We start from the raw sequence: 20,843 nt of genomic DNA on the forward strand, positions 1-20,843 counted from the left end.
ACGAAAAGGGTATATCGTTTTTCACTGTCAGGCTGGCAACAAATTGCAAAAGATTTGGCAACATCCAAATGCTGGCATGGTGGGGAGGAAGTGGACAGTGTCCCATATTGCTTGAGGCAGTGCAAATTGCTACAATCTTTGGGGAAAGTCTTCCGGCTGCGTTTATTCACAATAAAAACACACATTTATTAACAATAAAAAAGCAATCCTATTTGGGGGTGGGGGCTTTATTTTACAGAAATAAAAGTGTCAGGACGTAAGGATATATGGATAAGGATATTGACTGTACCCTTATGTAGAGGAGAAAAATATTAGAAACCACCCAAATGTTCAGGAATAAGGGAATAATTGGATAAATTATGGCACAAGTATTCTATAAAACATACAACGAATAAAAGAAAGAGTTTGATCTGGATCTATAGGCCTATTGGTAGGTATTTTTGTGATAAACTGGTAAGTGAAAAAAAAAATTAGATTGCAAAATAATGTGACATGATCCCATTTTCATAAAATGTTTAAAAACTTCCCTTAGAGCCATAACCGGTTTGGCTCAGTGGATAGAGCGTCGGCCTTCGGACTGAAAGGTCCCAGGTTTGATTCGGGTCAAGGGCATGTACCTTGGTTTCGGGCACATCCCCAGTGGGGGGTGTGCAGGAGGCAGCTGGTCGATGTTTCTCTCTCATCAATGTTTCTGACTCTCTATCCCTTTCCCTTCCTCTCCATAAAAAATCAATAAAATATATTTTTTTAAAAACTTCCCTTAGAAATGTGTTTGAATTGTGTTATCGGGTATGAACACATGGGAAGGAAAGTAAGGATCCACCACAATTTGTTAACTTCAGTGATGTCAGTGGGGCAGAGAAGCAAACTCCCTTTTTCTTGGTATCTTCCTATATTTCTTGGTATTTTCTTGGTATATTGTTTGACTTGCTGCCACTAGCATCTTGTTACTTTAGTTATTTGCAAAAGAAAAGAAAAAAGAAATAAAAGAAAGAAATTCAGGCAAGCTTAGGGCAAAGGGGACAAACCTCCAGGGGATGTGACTGGGTGCTGTTTTCTGTTGTACAAGGATGGACAGATGAGGTGAGGGTTTTAAGGCCTTGATCGCTGCCTCTGGGGCCGGGCTCTGAGCTAAGAGCTTTCCCGGGCTCTGGCTCTGGGAGGTCACTGCACAGGGAGGCATGGGGGGGGGGGGGCGGGGGCTGGGTTTAAGTGGCCTCCGCAAGCCTGCACAGCTGGTGGGGGACCGAGCAGGGGTCGGGACCCAGGTGTGTCTCACTCTGAAGCCACACTCCCAGTCCGCACCCCCCCTGCAGCTGTGCCGGCTTCCGGCGGTTCCCCTCTGGTCCTATTTTTTGCTTCCATTTCTCTCTGCCATTACATGTGGGGACTGTGAAAGGGAACTGACCTGTCACTCTCAGAGCGAGATCTGAGGCTTGTGCAGAGCTTCCGGTGTGAGCAGGAGGCATTCAGACGAAGGGGGGACACGAAGGCATGAGGCTGCCTCTCAGGGACCCCCCCCCCCCCCCCCCACAGGGACCCGGATCCGCCGTCCTGGGGCCTTGCTGTTTCCTGGTAGTCGGTTGATGGTTTTTGTTTTGTTTGCCTTTCATCTTATCTCCTGAGGCCTCCCATCAGCTCCCTTTGCTTTCTCTGTTGAGTAAGAACTCTGTGGATCGTTATCAGTCATCTCAACTGTGCAGAGTCAATGAGTTTCGTTGCTAGAAATGACTGAAGGGTGGCCCGGCTGCCCTTTTCACACAGGAGGAAACTGAGGCCCACAGAGGCGGAGGCTCGTCTAAGATAACGGGCTGTTCCCCGGGCTCAGTCTGTGCTCACGGCCAGGGCAATCCCATCCCGCACTCCGGCCCTTTCTCTTCTACTGGGGGCCTTGGCTAGACAGCAGATGAGGGTTTTTTCGTTTGTCTTGTGTTGTTTATTTGCTGTTCAATTTAATTTTATGGTGCCATTTGATTACTTTGTTTTCAATTGTACTGATTTGTGTTGTTCACAACTCATTACATAATATACACATTTGGTAAGAAAGGAAAGGAGGGAGGCAGGGAAGGAAGGAAGGAAGGAAGGAAGGAAGGAAGGAAGGAAGGAAGGAAGGAAGGAAGGAAGGAAGGAAGGAAGGAAGAAATGGGGGAAGGAAGGAGACAATATAGTGACAAATAGCTTTGGCCCGTGTGGGATTGTGGTTGAGCGTTGACTCAGGAACCAGGAGTTCGCTGGTTCGATTCCCGGTTGGGGCACGTGCCTGGGTTGCAGGCTTGATTCCCTGTGTGGAGTGTGCATGAGGAGCCGATCAATGATGTTCCTCTCTCATTGATGTTTCTGTCTCTTTGTCCCTCTCGCTTCCTCTCTCTCTAAAAATCAAGAGAGAGAGAGAGAGAGAGAGAGAGAGAGAGAGAGAGAGGAAAATAACTCCTCTCCCCACCCTGACTCCTGTCTGTGGAGGCGACTGATGTTTCTAGAGTCTCCTTAACTTCCAGGGATCTCTCAATTAATCATCTATTTCTGAGATTATCCTATATTACTTGGTACACACAGTGCTAGCTCATTATTTTTAATGGCTACATGGGATTAAATCTGATTGTTAACTACTCCCCAAATGATGAACATGCAGGTTGCCTCCAGTGTGTGTGCCCTGCAAACAGGGCTATAGTTCATGCCCTTGCACTACAGGTCTTTCTACATCTGTACAAGTATTTGTGGAGTTGCTCAAAATTATTAGTTATTATTGTTGTTGAGAAAGTGCATGTTGATAAAGTGCTTTGGCTTTATACATTGCTATAAGTAGAATTGCTGGGGCATGGGGCATGTGCATTATAAATTTTTATATTCTCCAAATTGACACCCAAAGCAGTGGTATTAATTTATATTTCCACTGGCTGTGGAAGAGTTCTGCTTCCCTCCACATTTGCCGAAGCTTTTAAAATATTGCCAATACTTATTATAGTTTTGGCGTCTGTTCTTCGTATGATGAGAGTCATAGTGTTCTTGGGCTGCTATAACGAATGACCATAGACTGGATGGCTTAAACAACAGACATGTATTCCTCACAGTTCTAGAGGCTGGGAGATCCAAGACCAAGGGGCTGACTGACTTGGTTCCTGGTAAGGGCCCTCTTCCTGGTTATGTCTTTGCTTGGGGGGTGAGGGAAAGCAACCTCTCTTGTCTCTTCTTCTAAGGGCACTAATCTCATCATGAGGGCTCCACCTTCATGACCTGATTACCAGCAAAGGCCCTATCTCCAAATACCATCACACAGGGGATTATGCTAATCCTCATTCCAGGGTATTTTTTCCCCCATTGATTTTCAGAGAGAGTGGAAGGGAGGGGGAGAGACAGAGGAACATCCAGGTGAGAGAGACACATTGATTAGTTGTCTCTTGCATATGCCCCAACTGGGGCTGGGGATGGGAATGGAGTCCACCACTGAGGTAGAGGTACGTGCCCTTGACTGGAATTGAACCCAAGACCTTTTCCATCTGTGGGCTGATGCTCTAACCACTGAGCGACCAGCTAGGGCCACACTGGGAATTCTGGGCTCAACATATGAATTTTAGGGGGACACAAACATTCAGTCCATAGCAATGAGCGGCGCCGAGTGTCTTTTAATATACTTAAAAGCCACATGTCTTTTCTGTTCTCTGAACTGTCCAGGTCCTTTGCTCATTTTTCTATTAGGTTGCTCTGGGAGACTTTTAGTGTAGGATGAAGGCCTCCAGGGATGTCAATACACCTAGATATGATGGACTATCACACCATCTCATTCTTCAGGCCTAAGTACAACACCATGCATGTTGATAAAGTGCTTTGGCTTTTTTTTTTTTTCCTAAACACAGTCACCAATACCATCTCTTAATAGAAAGGTACAACATTGGGGTCAGTGGGTCAGCAATTGGGATCCCTGTTTTCACAGAGTAGGAAATGAGGCTCAGGGAATTAAGCAACAGTATTCCCCCTCACCCCTATCCTCTGGGGATACATTCCAAGACCCCCCCAGTGGAAGCCTGAAATCACAGGTAGTATTGAACCCTATAGATACTATGTTTTTCCTAAACATAGATACTTAGGATAAAGTTTAATTTAGAAATCAGGCACAGTTAAGACATTAACAATAGTAACTAATAATTTTGAGCAACTATAATATACTGTAATTCAGGTTATGTGAATGTGGTCTCTCTCTCTCTGATAATGGGGTTGATAACCAAGTCTACAGCGTGGACACTATGGACAATGCGATGATTCCTGTGGGGGGCAGGACAGAATGGGGGACAAGAGATTTCATCATACTACTCGATTGGTGCAGTGTACAATTTTAAACTCCTGAGTTGTTGCTTGGCTCAATGGGTAGACAGAGCGTCGGCTTGAGGACCAAAGGGTACCGGGTTCGATTCCACGCGTACCTTGGTTGCAGGCAGGGTCCTCCCCGGCCTGGGCCCTCCTAAGGGTTCATGCAGGAGGCAACCAATCGATGTGTTTCTCTCACAGCGTTTCACTCTGTCTTTCCCTCTCTCTTCCACTCTCCCTGAACATCCATGGGAAAATATCCTTGGGTGAGGATTAACAGAAATAAACAAATAAAAAAAAAACTGTTGAATTGTTTATTTTTGGAATTTTTCCATTTAATAGTTTTGGATTGTGGTTGACCGCGGGTAACTGAAACCACAGAAAGTGAAGCTGCAGATAAGGAGGGACTACTGCATGGGTCAAGGTAACATAACCAGAGTTGCCCACGCCAACTACAGGCACCTGCTCATGGGACCTTCTGGGTTCAGGCGTGGTCTTCGGAGCTAGCTAGACCCGGTTTGAGCTGCTAACCCGAGAGCTTGGAGATGTCACTGCACTTCTGAGACTCGAGGTATTATAGTCTCAGCACAGTAACAGTATCTTTTTTTATGTGGTTGTTCTGAAGGTTATGTGAAATAATGTATGGATATTCGTTATAACAGTGTCCGCGGGCTGTAACATAGTATCGGCCATGATGATAATACATATGATAACAAACTGCTCATGCGTTTTGCTTTAGCAGTTATCCGTAGCCAAAGCTCCACTAACAGGGGTAAGACTTTTCTTTTGTGACACTCCATCTTTTTCCTGTTTTCTACTCTGCTCTCTTTTGGGTCCAACCCACCTAAAACAGCTGGCTCTTCCGTGTTTGGGGGCTTGTTGATGAAGTTGTCCTGTCCTCTCCACCTTTGCAGGGAGCAAAAGCCCTGAGTGCTGGGAGAGCCTCTTCAGACCGGCACTCCCCTGGACTTCCAGACCTTTATGCTCGCAGGAAATGTTTGTTATTGAATGAATGGAGCCAAGAAGGAAGGAGGGTCTGCTCCCAACACGGCCTTGGTACAGTGCCTGGCGGTGACAGCACATTCTGGCACAGAGCAGGAGCTCGGGAAGGATTGATGCGGTGAATGCATGCATGCATGCATGCATGCACACTGGGGTCCCGGCGTGCATGTCTGCCTTCAGCACACGGTGCCTCGCACCCAGTAAGCGCTCACCATAAACATCGCTGGGCGAGGCTGATAAAACCCAGCGCAAGGGCCAGCGAGGCTTCCCTGTGCGGGGGTTCGGAGTCCGCCGCCTCCTCCCCGCGTGCGACCTCCGCGAGTGGCTTCATCTCTTTGTGCTTCAGTTTTCTCCTCTGCAAAGCGCGGTCCACGTAGTGCGAACTCCACGAGACACTCCCCCGGGCACGGGGACCGGCTGCCTGGCCCCCGGGGAGCCCCCGCCGCGCCAGCCCGCCCGCCCGCCTGCGTGGGTCCGGGGCACCCGCCAGGGGACCCGAGGACCTTTCGCTGCGGTCGCCACCGGCGTCCCCGGGGCGCACGGTCATGTCCCAGAAAGATCCGCGCCCTCCGAGGGGGCGGGGCGCAGTGGCCGCGCCGAGCAGCCCGCGGCAGCCTCGGGTCGCTCGGCCGCCGCCCGCCAGGCAGCCGCGCCGCCCGCACTCTTTTCTCTCCCTCCCCGTCTCCCTCCCTCTCCCGGCCCCGCGAATCTGGCCGCGAGCGGCTCAGCAGCGCCGCCCGCGAGCCGCCGCCGCGCCGCCGCCGCTCCGGCCCCACCCCCGCCCGCCCCGCGCCCCCCCGCGCGGCCGGCGCCCGTCACGTGACGCGCCGCCAGCCAATGGCGGGCCGAGCCGCGGTCGGCGGCCGCCATTGCTGTCAGAGCGAGCGAGCCCGGGGAGGGAGGAGAAGCGAGGCTGACTGGGGAGGAGGGGGGGGTGGGGGAGGAAGAGGAAGGAGGGGACGTCGCTCGGCTGCCGGGGTCGCCCGCTGGCTTCGTCCGCACCCCCCCCCTTCGCGAGTTCGCGCTCCGCAGCGGCGGCGGCTCCGAGGCGGCGGCGGCGGCGGCTTGGGGGCTCGCCTCCCCTTACGCGCCGGCGGGGGCCGAGGGGGAGTCGGTGGCTGGAGATAAACAAGGCGGCGGCGGCGGAGGAACAGGGAAGGCGGAGGCGGCGGCCGGCCCGCAGCGCCAGCCCGGGGAGTCAGCGGCGGCCCTGAGAGGCGGGGAGGGCGCCGGGCCGCGCGGACAGCGCCCCCCGCCGCCGCCGGAGTCGCGGGAGCCGCCGCCGCCGCCGCCGCCGCCCGAGCAGGAAGGAGCCGCGCGGCCGCCGCGGACCCCCCCGCCGGCCCGGGCCCGCCGCCCCCGGCGCGGCGTCGCCGCGGCGCCTCCCGCCCGCCCGCCGGCCCTCGCGCCCTTCCCCGGCGGCGGCGGCGGCCCGGCCGCCCCGCGCTCCCCGGCGAGGCGCCGCCACCCGGCCCGGCCTCGCCTCGGACGCCTCGCTCCGACATGCCCCGCTCTGGCGGCCGGGCTCGCGGAGGATCATGACTGCGGCAGCGAACTGGGTGGCGAACGGGGCGAGCCTGGAGGATTGTCACTCCAACCTCTTCTCGCTGGTGAGTAGCGGGGCGGCGGGGAGGGGGGCCGGGCCGGGGGGAGGGGGTCCCCGACCTCCGCCGCCGACCAACTTTCTCCTCCCGCCGCCGGGACTTCGCCCCTCCCTCGCCTCTCCCCGCCGTTCGCCTCTCGCCGATTCTCCCCCTTTTGGATCGTCTCTCCCTCGCCCTGGATCCCGTCCAGTGTTTATCGGGCTCTTTAAAAATCGTTTGTGAGCGCGGCGCTCGGCGTGGCATTAGCCCGTGGAAGTCCCGGAGCTGCTGGTTCTGGGTCGCACTTCGAACGCCCCCCCTCGGCTGCCGTCGCGCACCCCCTCCCCTCCCCTGTCCCCCCCCCCCCCCCCGCCCCCGGAACGTGAAAAGCTTTGCCTGGCGCTGCCCGCGTCCGCGATAAGCAGCCTTCTCGCCCCCCGCCCCCCCTCCACCCCCCCCTTGTCGGATCGGCTGCCTGGCCGCCCGCCTTTTGAATTTTTAAAAAAATTCCCATAATGACACCTGCAATTTTGCCCGAAAACAGTTGATTGAATGCGATTGTGTCAGTAAAGGACTCTCGCACCCGGAGCTCCCGCGGTTGTAAACATGGACAGCCGCCCGCCTCCCGGGGCTTACTACGCCGGAGAGCCGTAAAGCCATTACCCGGAGCCGACGGAAGGTGGAGAACGCTTTTCCCTTCTTTCTCTCCTCCTGTGTCTTCTAAAAACTGTTTCCTCTACCCTAACAAGGAATCCACACACACACACACAACAGCAACAAGCTGGGCGGTTTGATAACATCGCTTTTATCTGCCTTCGCCTCTCTCGCTCGCTCTCTCTGATAATTGACAACTTTTCCTTCGGATTTGAATCGCCTGCCTTAATCTTGAAGCAGTTAGGGTGTCAATTGTTCTCCTGGAAGCCTGGCACCCCACGATGGCATCTGGGTTCACCGAAATTAAACATGTATGGGGCTCCAGCAACTCTTCCCCGGCGGTGGCAGTGACATTTGGTGGTAAATGCCATCTTTGCTTTTTATTGGGTCGTATTACCTCGCTCTGAAAACATTCACGTTGTTAAACCTGGCGTTTAGGCTAATAATTGCAGTGCGTGGTCTTTAAACATGTGCTTTGTGCATGAGTTACTGTATGTATAGTTATGTGCCCGAGACACGACGAATTTGTTTAAATATTGAGCAAAGATTTGTAAACAGATGTAAGGCAATTATGTTTCCAGCGTAGAATATAATTGGAAAATTGGCTGAAACGGTTTGTTTAATTTAGCCTTAAAAAAACAACTTATTTTAAGTTGTGTACCCTTTTCGGGGGACTGCCTTTTGGACAGCATGCATTTTGGAAATTGTTTTTTTTGTAACCTCTGCTGTAGATAAAAACATTGTTTCTTCTTAATCCTTGTTTGCACTGGATAAATAATTTAGTGTTCAAATTGTAATTAGCTACATTTAATTATAGGTAGCATGGATGCTTTTTTTCTTTGAGACTAGTGGAGAAATACAAATTCTTGCCAACTTTTCAAATGTGTTATTTTATTAAATATGTTTCATTATGCAGATAAATCAAAACATGCGATTTTTATCTACAAAGACTGAGTGACACAGTATCCTTGCTTTCATTATAGTGAGATCAGGTCAGTTTCCCCCCCCAACATTTTTATTAAAACATTTAATCTTAAAATTCAATTATAAGTTGTGATTCTTTCTCTTAGTGCTGTGATGGTTTTCCCTTAATCTTTTGATATATGGGAATAAAACGCATTTTGCTTCCTCTTTTCTCCCTCTCAGTCTATCATTTAGTATCAGTCAGGTTCTGGGACTTTCATAGATTAGCAAATGTATTGATTAAGTGGTATTTAAAATGGTTTTTGTTTGGCGTCTGGTGACCACATTGACACTTTAACAGGTAATTAAAATAACCAAGTAGACCAATATTAGTGAAGAGAGATCCTCCAAATTACCATATATCATGCTGACTGGTAATGGCTCGTGTATATGTGATTGATTTATATAGAGTCGGTTTTGTAGATGAATGGAAGTATATTACATGTGTAGCCATTCTTTAGGATATGTCATTTTTTTTATCTCTCTTTTTAAACCTTAAATGAGGATTATAATGTTATAGAGATAAGATGCTTGAGATTCTTTTGGAGAAACAGTTTTGTGGGAGAAGGATTCTTTGCTTTATGACCAACTAAAGGTTTGTGCTTTGGGTATTCCTCTCCTGAACCTCTTTAAACCAGGAATTGATTTTTTTTTTTTCTTTTTAAAAAACAGAATTTCTCTTTAGGTAGCAACTTGGAAATGCAGAACTGCAGGACTGCATGGGGTGAATTTTTTGAAAAGACTAAAGTATCTACATTTTCTTGTATGTGGAGTGAATAAGATGCTAATTTAAAAAATACTAGTCTGTTAGAAAGCTGCTGATTTTTCTTGAAAATTGCATACAGCAACAACCTGGAATATAAAAAATGTGTTGCCTAAAGTACATTGTATAGAATAGTTAATTCTAAAAGGATAAAATCATCACCTGGGCAAAATAAAGCATGCATTGTAAGAACTCTATGTACTTATTAATAGCATATATTTTTCTTTTTGGCCTGAAGCTTTTTGGACAAAGTATTGTTTATAGAGAATTTAACTAGACATTCGTATTAATGTGAATTGAAATAAAAACTAGAGATTAAAAGTCTGTACCATACTAATCACCCACCCACTTTCTATTTCCTTGAGTTGTTCATTATGGTTTAGCAAACATTGATTTTGCAATCAGGTGCCTTAAGATTTTTGTTAGTCCTTTACTTATTTTGCTTTCTGACTTTTCTACTGCATCAGTTTCTGCGGTATCAAATTTCCTAAATTCTCTGTCAACCCCTGCCCCCTTTTTCTAATGTGAAAATGCCATTGTGTATACATGACATGGGTCATTGTATGTGTTTCTTATTCCTACTGTTGTGAGATTTGTAGCTACTGCATTAAATACATGCATGGCTGTGCCTTTGTGACTCAAAACTGTTTTCTCATGCTGTCCATCACATTTCTGGGAGACTTGTTATATATAGTCACTCAGTTATAATTCAGTTATGTGTGTTAAATCTGTCTTTTTGGAAAGTGTAGCAATAGTGCACCCTATGATAGTCAAGCCACCCTTGTGGGAAGACACATAATTTCCAGATATAGGTATATCTTTAGTTTTGTTTCTTTAGTTATGTTTCTCTATTGAGATGATACGGAGAAAAGCAGTTTTGTGTCCTTTAACTAGATTTAAGTATATACTCTTTGACATGAGGCAGTCTAATTCTTAGGTATGTATATTCTACATTCATGTTTTATTTGCTTAGAATCTCCCTGACTATGGGGTAATTGGGTGATATCAAATTCTTCCTCCTTGAATTGAAACACACATAAACACATTAGTAATTAATTCCTATCAAGGATCATTAATTCTATATTTTAAGTTGTTGGTGACCTTTTTACTGTATTCCTTAAGAGATTTATTTTTTTTGCAGAAAGAGAACATAGTTGTAAACTTTGAGATCTATTCTTTTGAGTTAGAACCAAATGGGGAGGACTGTCAATTGAAAATGAGGAAAAGGGAATGATTTCTCTAATCTTCTCAAGTGCCAAAATAAAAATACAGGGTATTTTTTTCATCCCAATTTCCTATTTTAGTATTTACATTTAAAGCATCTTTTCTTTAATGAAAATGTTTATAACTTGCTAATGTGTGTTTTCTGCTTAGCCTTTTGTTGTTAGTAGCACATGGTGTTACAGTATTTATATATTTTTAATAGCAATAATTGCCACACAGTAATAATAGTTGCCATATAACCTCCAATTGCTAGTAAATATTTTTAAGTACATAATAGACAGCAATTTAAGGCATAGTGTAGCAGTTTACTGGACCATTTTAAAGAGCCATTTGTACGTGTGATGGGTTCATAATTTTAAGAGAAAATAATGTACTCAAGATTTCTATGCTATACGATATGTTGCTGTGTTATTGCTTGAAGTGCTCATTGAGAGGAAGTTAGGTTGGGTCTGTTCTTTGTGAGAATAAAGGTGGTGGTGGTGGGGGGTGCCTTTAGGACAATTAATGTTTATTGAGTTTTTGCCAGGTGCTTAGATAACTTAGCATTTTCTTTGGATTGTTTTGGTTATATTTTTCATGATTGTATTAGCTATTTATTAGGAAAAAAAATCTCTTCAGGCATTCCTCTGAGTAACATTAAGGTATAGTGTGGATTATATTAATTACTTACGGAAAAATTGATTCATCTTTTTTGTTCACTGGCTAATTTAGCCTCCTTAATTGTGAGTTAATTGTATTCATCAAACATTTTTAGAGATGTCCTCTATTCTTGAGATTAGTAAAAAGATACACTGTCACTAGTTTGTACTATATGCTATAAATTATGATAACCATTTGCAGAAGATAAGTACATTCTATAGTTCTATTTGTCAAGTTTTTAAAAATTAAGATGAAACTCAATGTAAATAGTAATAAGGTTATTGCTTTGGATTTTTGTTTCTGGAACAGTTAATTCAACTGTCCAAGTTTGATTCAAAGATAGACTGGATATTTTTTTCAAATGATTTGAGTTATTTTTGATAGAAGACAATAACAATGTTCTCCTTCTTTAAACTAGTAATAGAAGGTGCACTTTTTTCTTCCTTAAAGTGGATGATACATTTTTTTTTTTCACAGATGAGCCAGTGAGGGAGATTAGACAAAGTTTATGAGAAATAGTAATATAGTTGAATATTAGGTTTTATGATTACTGAACTGTGCATTGCAACCATTTGTTAGAAGTGGAGAACAATGATTTCTGCAACATTGCTATTAGTGTCATTTGTTTAAAATGCACTGTGTGCCAATCTGCTTTCCAAACTATGTGTTGTGTAGTGTTAGCTACCAGAATTTCAATTTTGTCATTTTACTTTACTATTTCGAGAAATTACATTTAATGCATTGCAAAGTGAGTTAACTGGATAGTCTCAAAATGTGCTGTGGGGAATAGTTTAAAAAAGAATTCACACACGTGCATGTTTGCTTCATAGAACTTGCTTAGAGTTTTGAAATTAAAGAATCAATATTTGTAATGTGTTCTTGGAATTTAGGGCTTTTTTTTTTTTTTACTCTCTTGAACCATTTAACTTCTTTCTAATCCTGTTCAGATATTTCCTTTTATAGTATGTCCTTTCATTGTTTATTCAAAAGATTTGAAGGTGTCAGCTTTGTTCTGTGTTGGGGGAATTCACTTCATAACCTAGGGGAGATGATTTTCCATTAATCTTGGTAAATATTAACATAAATGAGGAATTGTAAATTCAACTCATTTGCATGAATAAAATATGTATGCTTGCCCAATTTTTGTTTAGTATAAAGTCACTGTACATCAGCATAGTTTTCTATATTTGCATTAGTTGATATAAACATAGCTTTAACTTCTGTAAAAATGTTGTGATTGGTGTTTCAGAGACAATTCTACTCCACTATGTTGTTTTGTTATTTGATTTTTTTAAAATCATCTGTAGTATGGAATAGATTCTATCCTCATAAATTGGCTATAGTAGTCTTCTCTTATAGGAACTCCTGGTTTACTCGCATTTATGTTAGCATGTTTTAGTTATTTTTGTTCGAGTAAAGTTATTTCCCTTTTTTTAAGCTAATAATATAACTTTCAGAGTACATTTAGGTTTCAGTCTGAAAAAAGGAGAAAGATGACTTTTTTCCTCTCCTTTCTGGATGAGATTTAGGAGAATCAGTTGTGTTCAAAGGAAAATGTTTTGCCATTGGCACTTCCACACTCTGGTTTATTATGTGTATTTATGAATGTTTATTTTCTCATTCTAGGTGAATGGTGGTAGAATCTTATTAAAACTGTATTTCTACTACTGTGAAACAGCACAGAGCCCTGGTTGACAGCTCTCTACATTTTGTATTTTTTCTAGTAAAGCGAAATTCCATTATTGTTAACGGAACCTCCTGAGTTGATTATATTGAAATTTCATTTGTGTCTTTATTTTGTATAGTTTAACTTTGCAGTGTTAACTTAAAAATGAAAAGGGGGAGATAAAGAAAATTAGGTATATTTGCAGGTAAATAGCTTTTTCTCAATCTTTTCTAGGCCTTTTTACTATAATAAGTCTTAATTTGTATTAAATTATTGCATTAATTGGTTACATTTAAGACTCTTTTTTTTAAATCCTTACCAGAAGACACTTTTCCGTTGATTTTCACATCCACTGGTTGCCTCCTGCACCCTCCTCGACCAGGGCCAGGCCTGTAACTGAGGTACATGCCCTTGACCAGTACATGCTCTGTCCATTGAGCAAAACCGGCCAGGGCCATTTAAGACATTTGATATTAAAATTAAATTTGAGGTAATAATTTGTTTAAAATATAATTGTGAACAGGAATTTTATAATGTTGAGTGAAAATTTCAAAGACTGATCATCTAAAAGGGTGTGACCTTTTTTTTTACCCCAAAGAACATTGATAAATTCCCGAGGAAGTATTTTTTACATAAGACACATGAAGCTTCCTCACATAGTGTCACATTATTTCATTTCATTAAATAGCAAAGGTGATTAAATCCATCTGGGCTTAATTTGAGAGCTAATAAGTAAAGTATTCAAAAGAGTATAATTGGTGTGTAAAAACATTTTGTGTTGGCAATTCTCATGATTGCATTTTAATGTCCTAGAGAGAGATAAGGGAAACATACATTATCTAATGTATCTAACTCAGGAACCACCTCATAGTTTTTGTTTTTTAACATGTGTATATGCCTGGCACAATCCTGCTCATCTTAAAAGTAGGTCAAATATCACTTCCTTCGAGAAGCTTTCCCTGACTCCCACAGGTAGAGCTAGTCACTCCTGCTCCTTATGTGTATCTCCTTCTATATGCCTCTGATAAGTAGATGAGCTTCTGTAGGGCAGTGACCCAGTCTAAATCATCTTTGCATTCTCTTCATAGTTAGGTGCTCATTAACTGTTTGTTAAATTAATTAATTGCTGGACAACTATTTTTTTTTCTTCATTTTACTCCCTAAGGGAGTTTTCATTGCCCATTTAGGTCCTGATCATAATTATTTTTCTTTGAACTTATTTAGATGTTTAGCTCTGTTCTGAATATATATTACCTAGGACTTATGTACTGTGGCTTGGTAATATTTTAGATGACTTCTATAACATATTTATTAAAGAGAATCCAGCTGATCAAGAGATGAGGTATGCTTATCATACCTCAAAGGAATAGGAATTCAGTTAGTATTTAGATTTTCTATATATGTTAGGCAACCTATAGATATTGGAGCCTGTTGGAGATTTTGTTTGGGTCTTGATCCAGAATTCCTTCACTTCTGTATTTTAAAGCAGTATAAGAGGGAGGGCTTTTCCTCAACCTTCAGTTACAAGATTATTGTCCATGAGCCCAGTAATATGGGCAGTGAACTGGTAATAAGTTGAATGGCATTCAATTTTTCTATGAGTGACTATTCAGATCAGATTGTTCACATAATGTTTTTATTTTTATTTTTTGCCTCAGTTTCTCCTGTAAACTTGACAGAAATATGGAAGGCAGGAAGTGTGAAAAATCACTTTGAGTACCTTTTAAGGAAAGTACTTTGGAAGACTTGATAATGTTCTTTAATAGGAAGAAACTTCTAGCAAATTACAACTAAAGCTTAGAGTAGCCTTAGGCAGTTTACCAGGAAGTTGGAGTGGCAAAATTACTTGTGTTAAATATAGTAGTTAAGCTGTATTTGTTCTTTTTTGGGGGTAAGCAGAAGATTAAATTGTTCTTGTGTTTGTCCTCATAAATAAGCAGTGATTGAGAAGAAAAACTTGAAATTCATCTTTAGATGTTATAACTTTTCATTTGTATATGATTCATAGTTGTGTGGTATCTTTAATATGCCGAGTGATTTTGCTCTACCAACTCAGAGCTATGACTGGCTGAGATTGGAAACTGAACTGTGACTCTTATTTGGTAGTTTAAGCGATTAATTCCTTGGCAGCTCTGGAGTGCTCTTTGAACTTTAAATAGCTGTTTTATTAACATTTTAAGATTTGTCTCAGTGAATGTCAGAAATAGTACTTAATAAATATTTTTCTTCTTAAAGACTAAGTCACTTTTTAGCCTGACATACATGTAACAACCCTTACTATCTTGTTGTTGTTTTTACATATGATAAAACAACCACAAAAACAAAGTCAGCCAAAAATTATAGGTTATTTATAAAATGTAATATATATATGTGTGTGTGTGTGTGTGTGTGTGTGTGTATTCAAACCTTACTATGTTTTGAACAAAGTATGTATCCTTAACTACCGGCTAATTTCTATTTTTCATTTAGTAATGTCGCAACATCTAAAAATATTGTTTAGACCTTATTGAAGGAAGAAAAGGGCCCCCCTCCAAACAACTCTACAAATCTGTAGTTTTTGTATTAGTCCTGTTGAATAGGAATAGTACCCTAAGTTTTTATCTAGAGATGTAAAATTTTACATGGAGGTGGTCTTCAGCATTATAAAGTATTAGAACAAGTTAGTTTGTAAGTTGGTTTTCACATAAAAACCTACTCTTCTATTGCTCCAAATGATGGTTAGCCTATTTACAGTGTATGGTACTTAAATACTTGTGTTAGAGAACTCAGATGCTATTTATGGCAGCATTTTTTATGGGATCAAACTTACCTTTATTTTTCCTGTTTAGGATGTTAGGGAAGTACCTTTCCTCTGACTGTGCAGTGCTGGCAGTCAGAGCAGGCACTCCTAAAACCTTTTTTGGCTCCAGGCATTGGGAGTGAGGGCTGCGCAGGCTCAGCCCTCTTCGAGGCCTGGGAGAGGATTGATATTTGAAAGAGAAGCTTGAAGAGTGTTGAGGCAAAGGATGGCCCTGGTGCGAAGTGCAGCAGTTTTTGGAGTAAGGATTGAGGCAGATTTTCCCTTTCCTGCAGGAATCTATTGCTTCTTCTTTGCTGATTGATATTTTATTAAAATGTTGGTAGTTGAGTTTAAATCTACCATATTACCACTTATTTTATTTGTCCCATTTTTTCCTTATTCCTTTTTCCTCCTTTCCTGCATTCTGTTAGCTTCAATATTTGCTTTCAATAATTTCTTTACCAGACCTTAAGCTGTATCTTTAAAAATTTTTTAGTGGGTTGCTTTAAGGAGTAAATATGTAACCAGAACTTGTTGGTATATGCCTTAAATTAATATTATATAGGAGCATTCAAGATCTTGCTTCCAGGCATGTCATCAGTTTAGCTCAAATAAACTCTTATAAAATTTTGGAAAAATAAAAAATAAAATGTTGAGAATAGTGGCAGGTCCTATGATGTCATCAGGAAAAGATTTTGTATTTCTTTGCCCTTTACCTCTTTTCTTACCTTTTCTTCTTTACTTATACTAGAGACAAGCTTTCTACCTCCAATTTTGTGTGGTAAATGAGGACTTCTGAACACCCGTGAAATAAAAAAGGAAATGGTGGTGGGGCTTGAGATTGGATGGGGTACCGAATAAACTAGTATTTAGAAATGTTAATTTTTTTTGTTATGTTTGAGAAACTTAGGTTATATAATTCATTTTCAAATAATGCACATTGCCAAAACTGGTTTGGCTCAGTGGATAGAGCGTCGGCCTGCGGACTGAAAGGTCCCAGGTTCGATTCCGGTCAAGGGCATCTACCTGGGTTGCGGGCACATCCCCGGTGGGAGATGTGCAGGAGGCGGCTGATTGATGTTTCTCTCTCATCGATGTTTCTAACTCTCTCTCTCCCTTCTTCTCTGTAAAAAATCAATAAAATATATTTAAAAAAATAATGCACATACATCAGAAATGGTTAAAATGGTCTTAGGCTTGCTTACAAAGGGGCTAAGGGTCTTATATGGAAAAAAGACCTATTTAACTTCTAAGATGCTATATTGTAAGTGCAGAGGGAGAAAAAGCAGCATGGACAGATAGTATAGTACCTTGTAGCCAGAAAAACTCAGAAGGGGAGTTTTAAGGAATCTTGAGGGAATGGATGGATGTGGCTTGCTAGAGAGGACTGGAAAGGGCATTATTTGGAAGCTCAGTTGACAACTCTGAGTCTATCCTTGAGAACAAACATGTACTGAAGTGGTATGTAGGAGAGCACTTTTAATTTATGGTCTTAGTTTCCTTTTAAAAAATAGTACACAGACTTACTGAAATCTAATTTTTGTTAGGTGGAAAATTTGAAGCAGGGACAGGCCAATTTAGATTGAGAAATGGTGATGTTAAAATTTAAAATCATCAGTTTTCTAAAATAATTCAGTTCTGAACTAAAAAAACAAAAAACAAACCAGTGCTATATTATCCAAAATGCTAATGACTAAAGTGACAAATATTCAAGAAACTGGACAGACGTGAATCTTAAATGAGCAGATGGGATATGAAATTCAAAGTGGGAGATAATCCAAGATGATATAGAAACTATTATGAGAAATGAATTGAGGAAAAAGAAGTGTGTTAAATGCTATTACATTTAATAATGTGTTTAAAAAGCCTTTCTAGGTTTACTCTCTTACACAGACAAATTAGAATTGTTGAACGGTGTAACCCATCATTTTAAAAATTTTGTGCATTTAAAACAAACTAAATTTTGATCCAGGAGTACTTCTCATGAAGTCTAGGCATTTAAGCCATGATTGTATGTGTTATATGCACTTTAAATAGACAATTTAAATTTTGCTTTCTCTGCCAAATAAAGAGAATAATCATGATTTTTCAAAGGCAGTTGTGATGGACATTGAATGGGAGAAGTAACAAGTGAAATATGAGGAAGTTTGCTATTTGGACAGCTTGGTACTTAGTTGAAGTTGTTACATTTGACTTTTGAGGGTGAAATCTAGATCATAGTGGATTGTGGAACGAATGAATAGTACTTTTCAGTTGAAAAATGTTGATTGTGAAGCAAGCAGGGACATGGGAGAGGGGGGAGTGGAGGGTTAAAGATTGAAAAGTAGATTGAAGGAAAATTTTTAGCAGGCTGCTAGAACCTCATTTGTGTTTGTGGGCTTATGAGTATCAGTGGTGGAGAGACAGACGGAAAGATGGAAGATACAAGAAAAGTTGTTGCTTAAACAGGTTTGGCTGGAGATGGTATCAAGGTGATGGGGTTAGCAGTGAAAAAGAGTAAGATAACCCTTTAAAAATAAAAGATGAGAGGATGTAAGAACTGAATAAGTATGAAGGAAGTGGGGACAATCTCAGTTGTAGCCCGAGTGCTTTTTAAAGGCAAAGATTAAAGATACTGAGTTTGAGCCAGAATAAACATTTAAAAATACTTTTAGCTAAAAATTTCACATTTTAGTTGATGTGCTTTTGCACTTAAACATCTTCGTGTTTTTTTTTAATGGTCATTTTAAGTAGGTCACATGTTATACACTTTTAAGTTATAAAACTGATTTTGAGCTGGTTATACCAAAAAAGGACACAAAACTGCCCAAATGAGAAGTATTTTTCAAAGTAAGCCCCCTTGAAATGGATCAAATACCAAGGCCATTGTTCATAATATTTTTTGATCCTTTCCCTTAGGAATTGCTTTTAGTCACCACCCCAGAAATCTCATTTTAAAGGATGCTTCTTTGGTCAGTGCCATGTCATGTCTGTCTTTGTAAATATATTATCTTAGTTCCATTTCTTTACTCTAAATTGTTGCCTAAGTCAGCAATTTAGTACCTTCTGATGGGGGTCTTACATATGATAAGCAAAAACCCTGAGAAGAACTCTACTTTTGGATATATTGGCATACATACATTGTAGATGTGTACCAAGAATTCTTGCCTGCTTGTACAGCTGCCTCCCTGGTCCTGGTTGTAGTCAACTATACTTCAGGTTACTTTGTTTTCATACAGTTTCAATGGATTTAGTGGTCCATTAATTGGTAAGCCTAGAGATTGGGACAAATTAAATGGGAGTGGAATTTTTGCTTTCTGGAGATCCAGGCAAATTATAAGGGGGCAGTGACATTATAAGTCTAGCAAACATAAGATCCTGATGCCCAGTTTTGGTGAAAAGTCTTGGGGCCCAGCCGGAATGGCTCAGTGGTTGAGCGTTGACCTATGAACCAGGAGGTCACAGTTTGATTCCCGGTCAGGGCACATGCCTGGGTTGTGGGCTCAATCCCCAGTGTGGGCATGCAGGAGGCATCCCACTGATGATTCTCTCTCATCATTGATGTTTCTCTCTCTCTCTCCTGCTCCCTCCCCCTCTGGTTGTGGGGGAAAAAGCATTGGGATAAATAAAAAAGTATCCGGTTGAGAACATTTTAAATTTTTACATAAAGTTTGGTCTGTGAGACCAAAGTTCTTACCTTTGCCTATTTAATGTTGCTTTTTACTCATTTGAGAAGCCCAGTAAACCATCTGGTATCTATCCCATTCATGTTCTTTCAGCAATTTCTCCCACAGTTGAAGGTTAGGACAATAGCACTCATATATTTATTTAGGGTTTGACTTTATTGTGGTCTGCCTTAATATTCAATGTTAGGGGAGATGCAGAGGATGTTTTACCTACAGAAAGCATGCCTAGGTATTAGTTCAGATTACGAGTTGCAGTGGCAAGTATTATTTTCTATTTTTGAATTCAGGAATATAATGGCATTTTCCTCAGTCACCTTTGTTTCTATATTCTTCAGATTACATGGGTGATTTTACAATTTTTTCTTTTAAAAGTACTTCTCATATTTTAAAAAAGGGAGTTGAAATCCTATCAAAAGTTTGGTAATATAATTCTATACCTATAGAAGTTTTAGGAAAATTTACTTACATGATTATTCTACTAGTAAATAATAACAGGCCCCTTTTAATTTTAGAGATTTATATAACACTTGAGCAGTTTAACATTTAGAATTTATACCAGAGCATAAATCTACATGTTAGCTACTGAAGATCATAAATATTTGTCTTCTTAAATACAAGTTCTTAACTGAAGTTTAAGTTATTAAAAGCATTTCTCAAAGTGTATTGGTTTACATACAAAGTAATCATCTGCGTGGATTGACTCAATTGTTGTGATCCCAAGTAGACTAAATTAATTAGTTGTCTATAAATTAGTTGAAAGAGATATCTATGAGAGTGATGTTTTTGTTGCTGTTTGGTAGTGTCCTGGTGAAACTGAGCTTTAAACTCAGACAGATGGTGCTATTCTTGAGGCTGTCGGCAAGATCCTATAACATTTAATTAAACAGTGGAATGATTCTCATGAGGACTTATAATTTGATATATGTAAGCTAGTAAACTGGCTTCTTCAGTAACATTTACAAATTTTATTTGAAAAAATTTTTACTTGTTCTTAGGAAATTTTGCTAATGATTCTGTTAAGATAAATAGCTTGTTTTGGTAGTTTATATGATAAACTCAAGGAATATTCTAGATGGAAAACCTCACTTACGTAGGCACTTATTTTCGAATGTAACTTGGATTTTGTTGCCGGACTTTCTCATATAATAGGTGTGATGCACTTTTAAGAACCCAGAGAACTGACTAACATTTCGAGAAAACTGACAAATTTGGTGATACATGTTAACTAACACTCGTTTTAGAAAAAAAACTGCTGACTTAGATTCCTTGTGATCTACCTTACATTTTAGTATTGGAATTGAAAAGAGAAATATTTTAAACAGCTCAATCCAGTTTTAATACATTACAGTATGTGGATAGAACTTGGTTTAGCTATTTTGTATAAGTTTTAATTTGGTGATAATATTGTATGGCTAGGATCCATAAATTTGTCAATTACATAAGTAACTACATAAAAATACATTAATAAGTCATACTACAGCATTTCTAGACATCCTGGGAAATTATTCTCTTTTTAAAAAAATTTACTTACCTTTTATTTAGTGCCTAGTCTTCAGTAGGTTGGGAGACAAGACTGAAAGGTGATGTTTGAGGTTAGATTGGATGA

The 20,843-nt window shown here is 41.2% G+C and overlaps 1 protein-coding gene across 3 annotated transcripts in view; it reads left to right on the plus strand.

The window, feature by feature from the left end:
- Positions 1–6,206: 6,206 nt before the first annotated feature.
- Positions 6,207–20,843, plus strand: part of MED13L (mediator complex subunit 13L) — a 286,174-nt gene continuing 271,537 nt past the window's right edge. For 2 of the 3 annotated variants that reach the window (XM_059676952.1, XM_059676954.1), the window contains exon 1: positions 6,208–6,911. In XM_059676952.1, coding sequence (XP_059532935.1) covers positions 6,840–6,911 — 72 coding nt within the window. In that variant the 5' untranslated portion in view covers positions 6,208–6,839. Of the gene's footprint in view, positions 6,912–20,843 lie in introns of all 3 variants that reach the window. The other variant, XM_059676953.1, reaches the window with a different exon arrangement.

Source organism: Myotis daubentonii, chromosome 19 (genome assembly GCF_963259705.1).
Source record: "Myotis daubentonii chromosome 19, mMyoDau2.1, whole genome shotgun sequence".
NCBI classification, from domain to species: Eukaryota; Metazoa; Chordata; class Mammalia; order Chiroptera; family Vespertilionidae; genus Myotis; species Myotis daubentonii.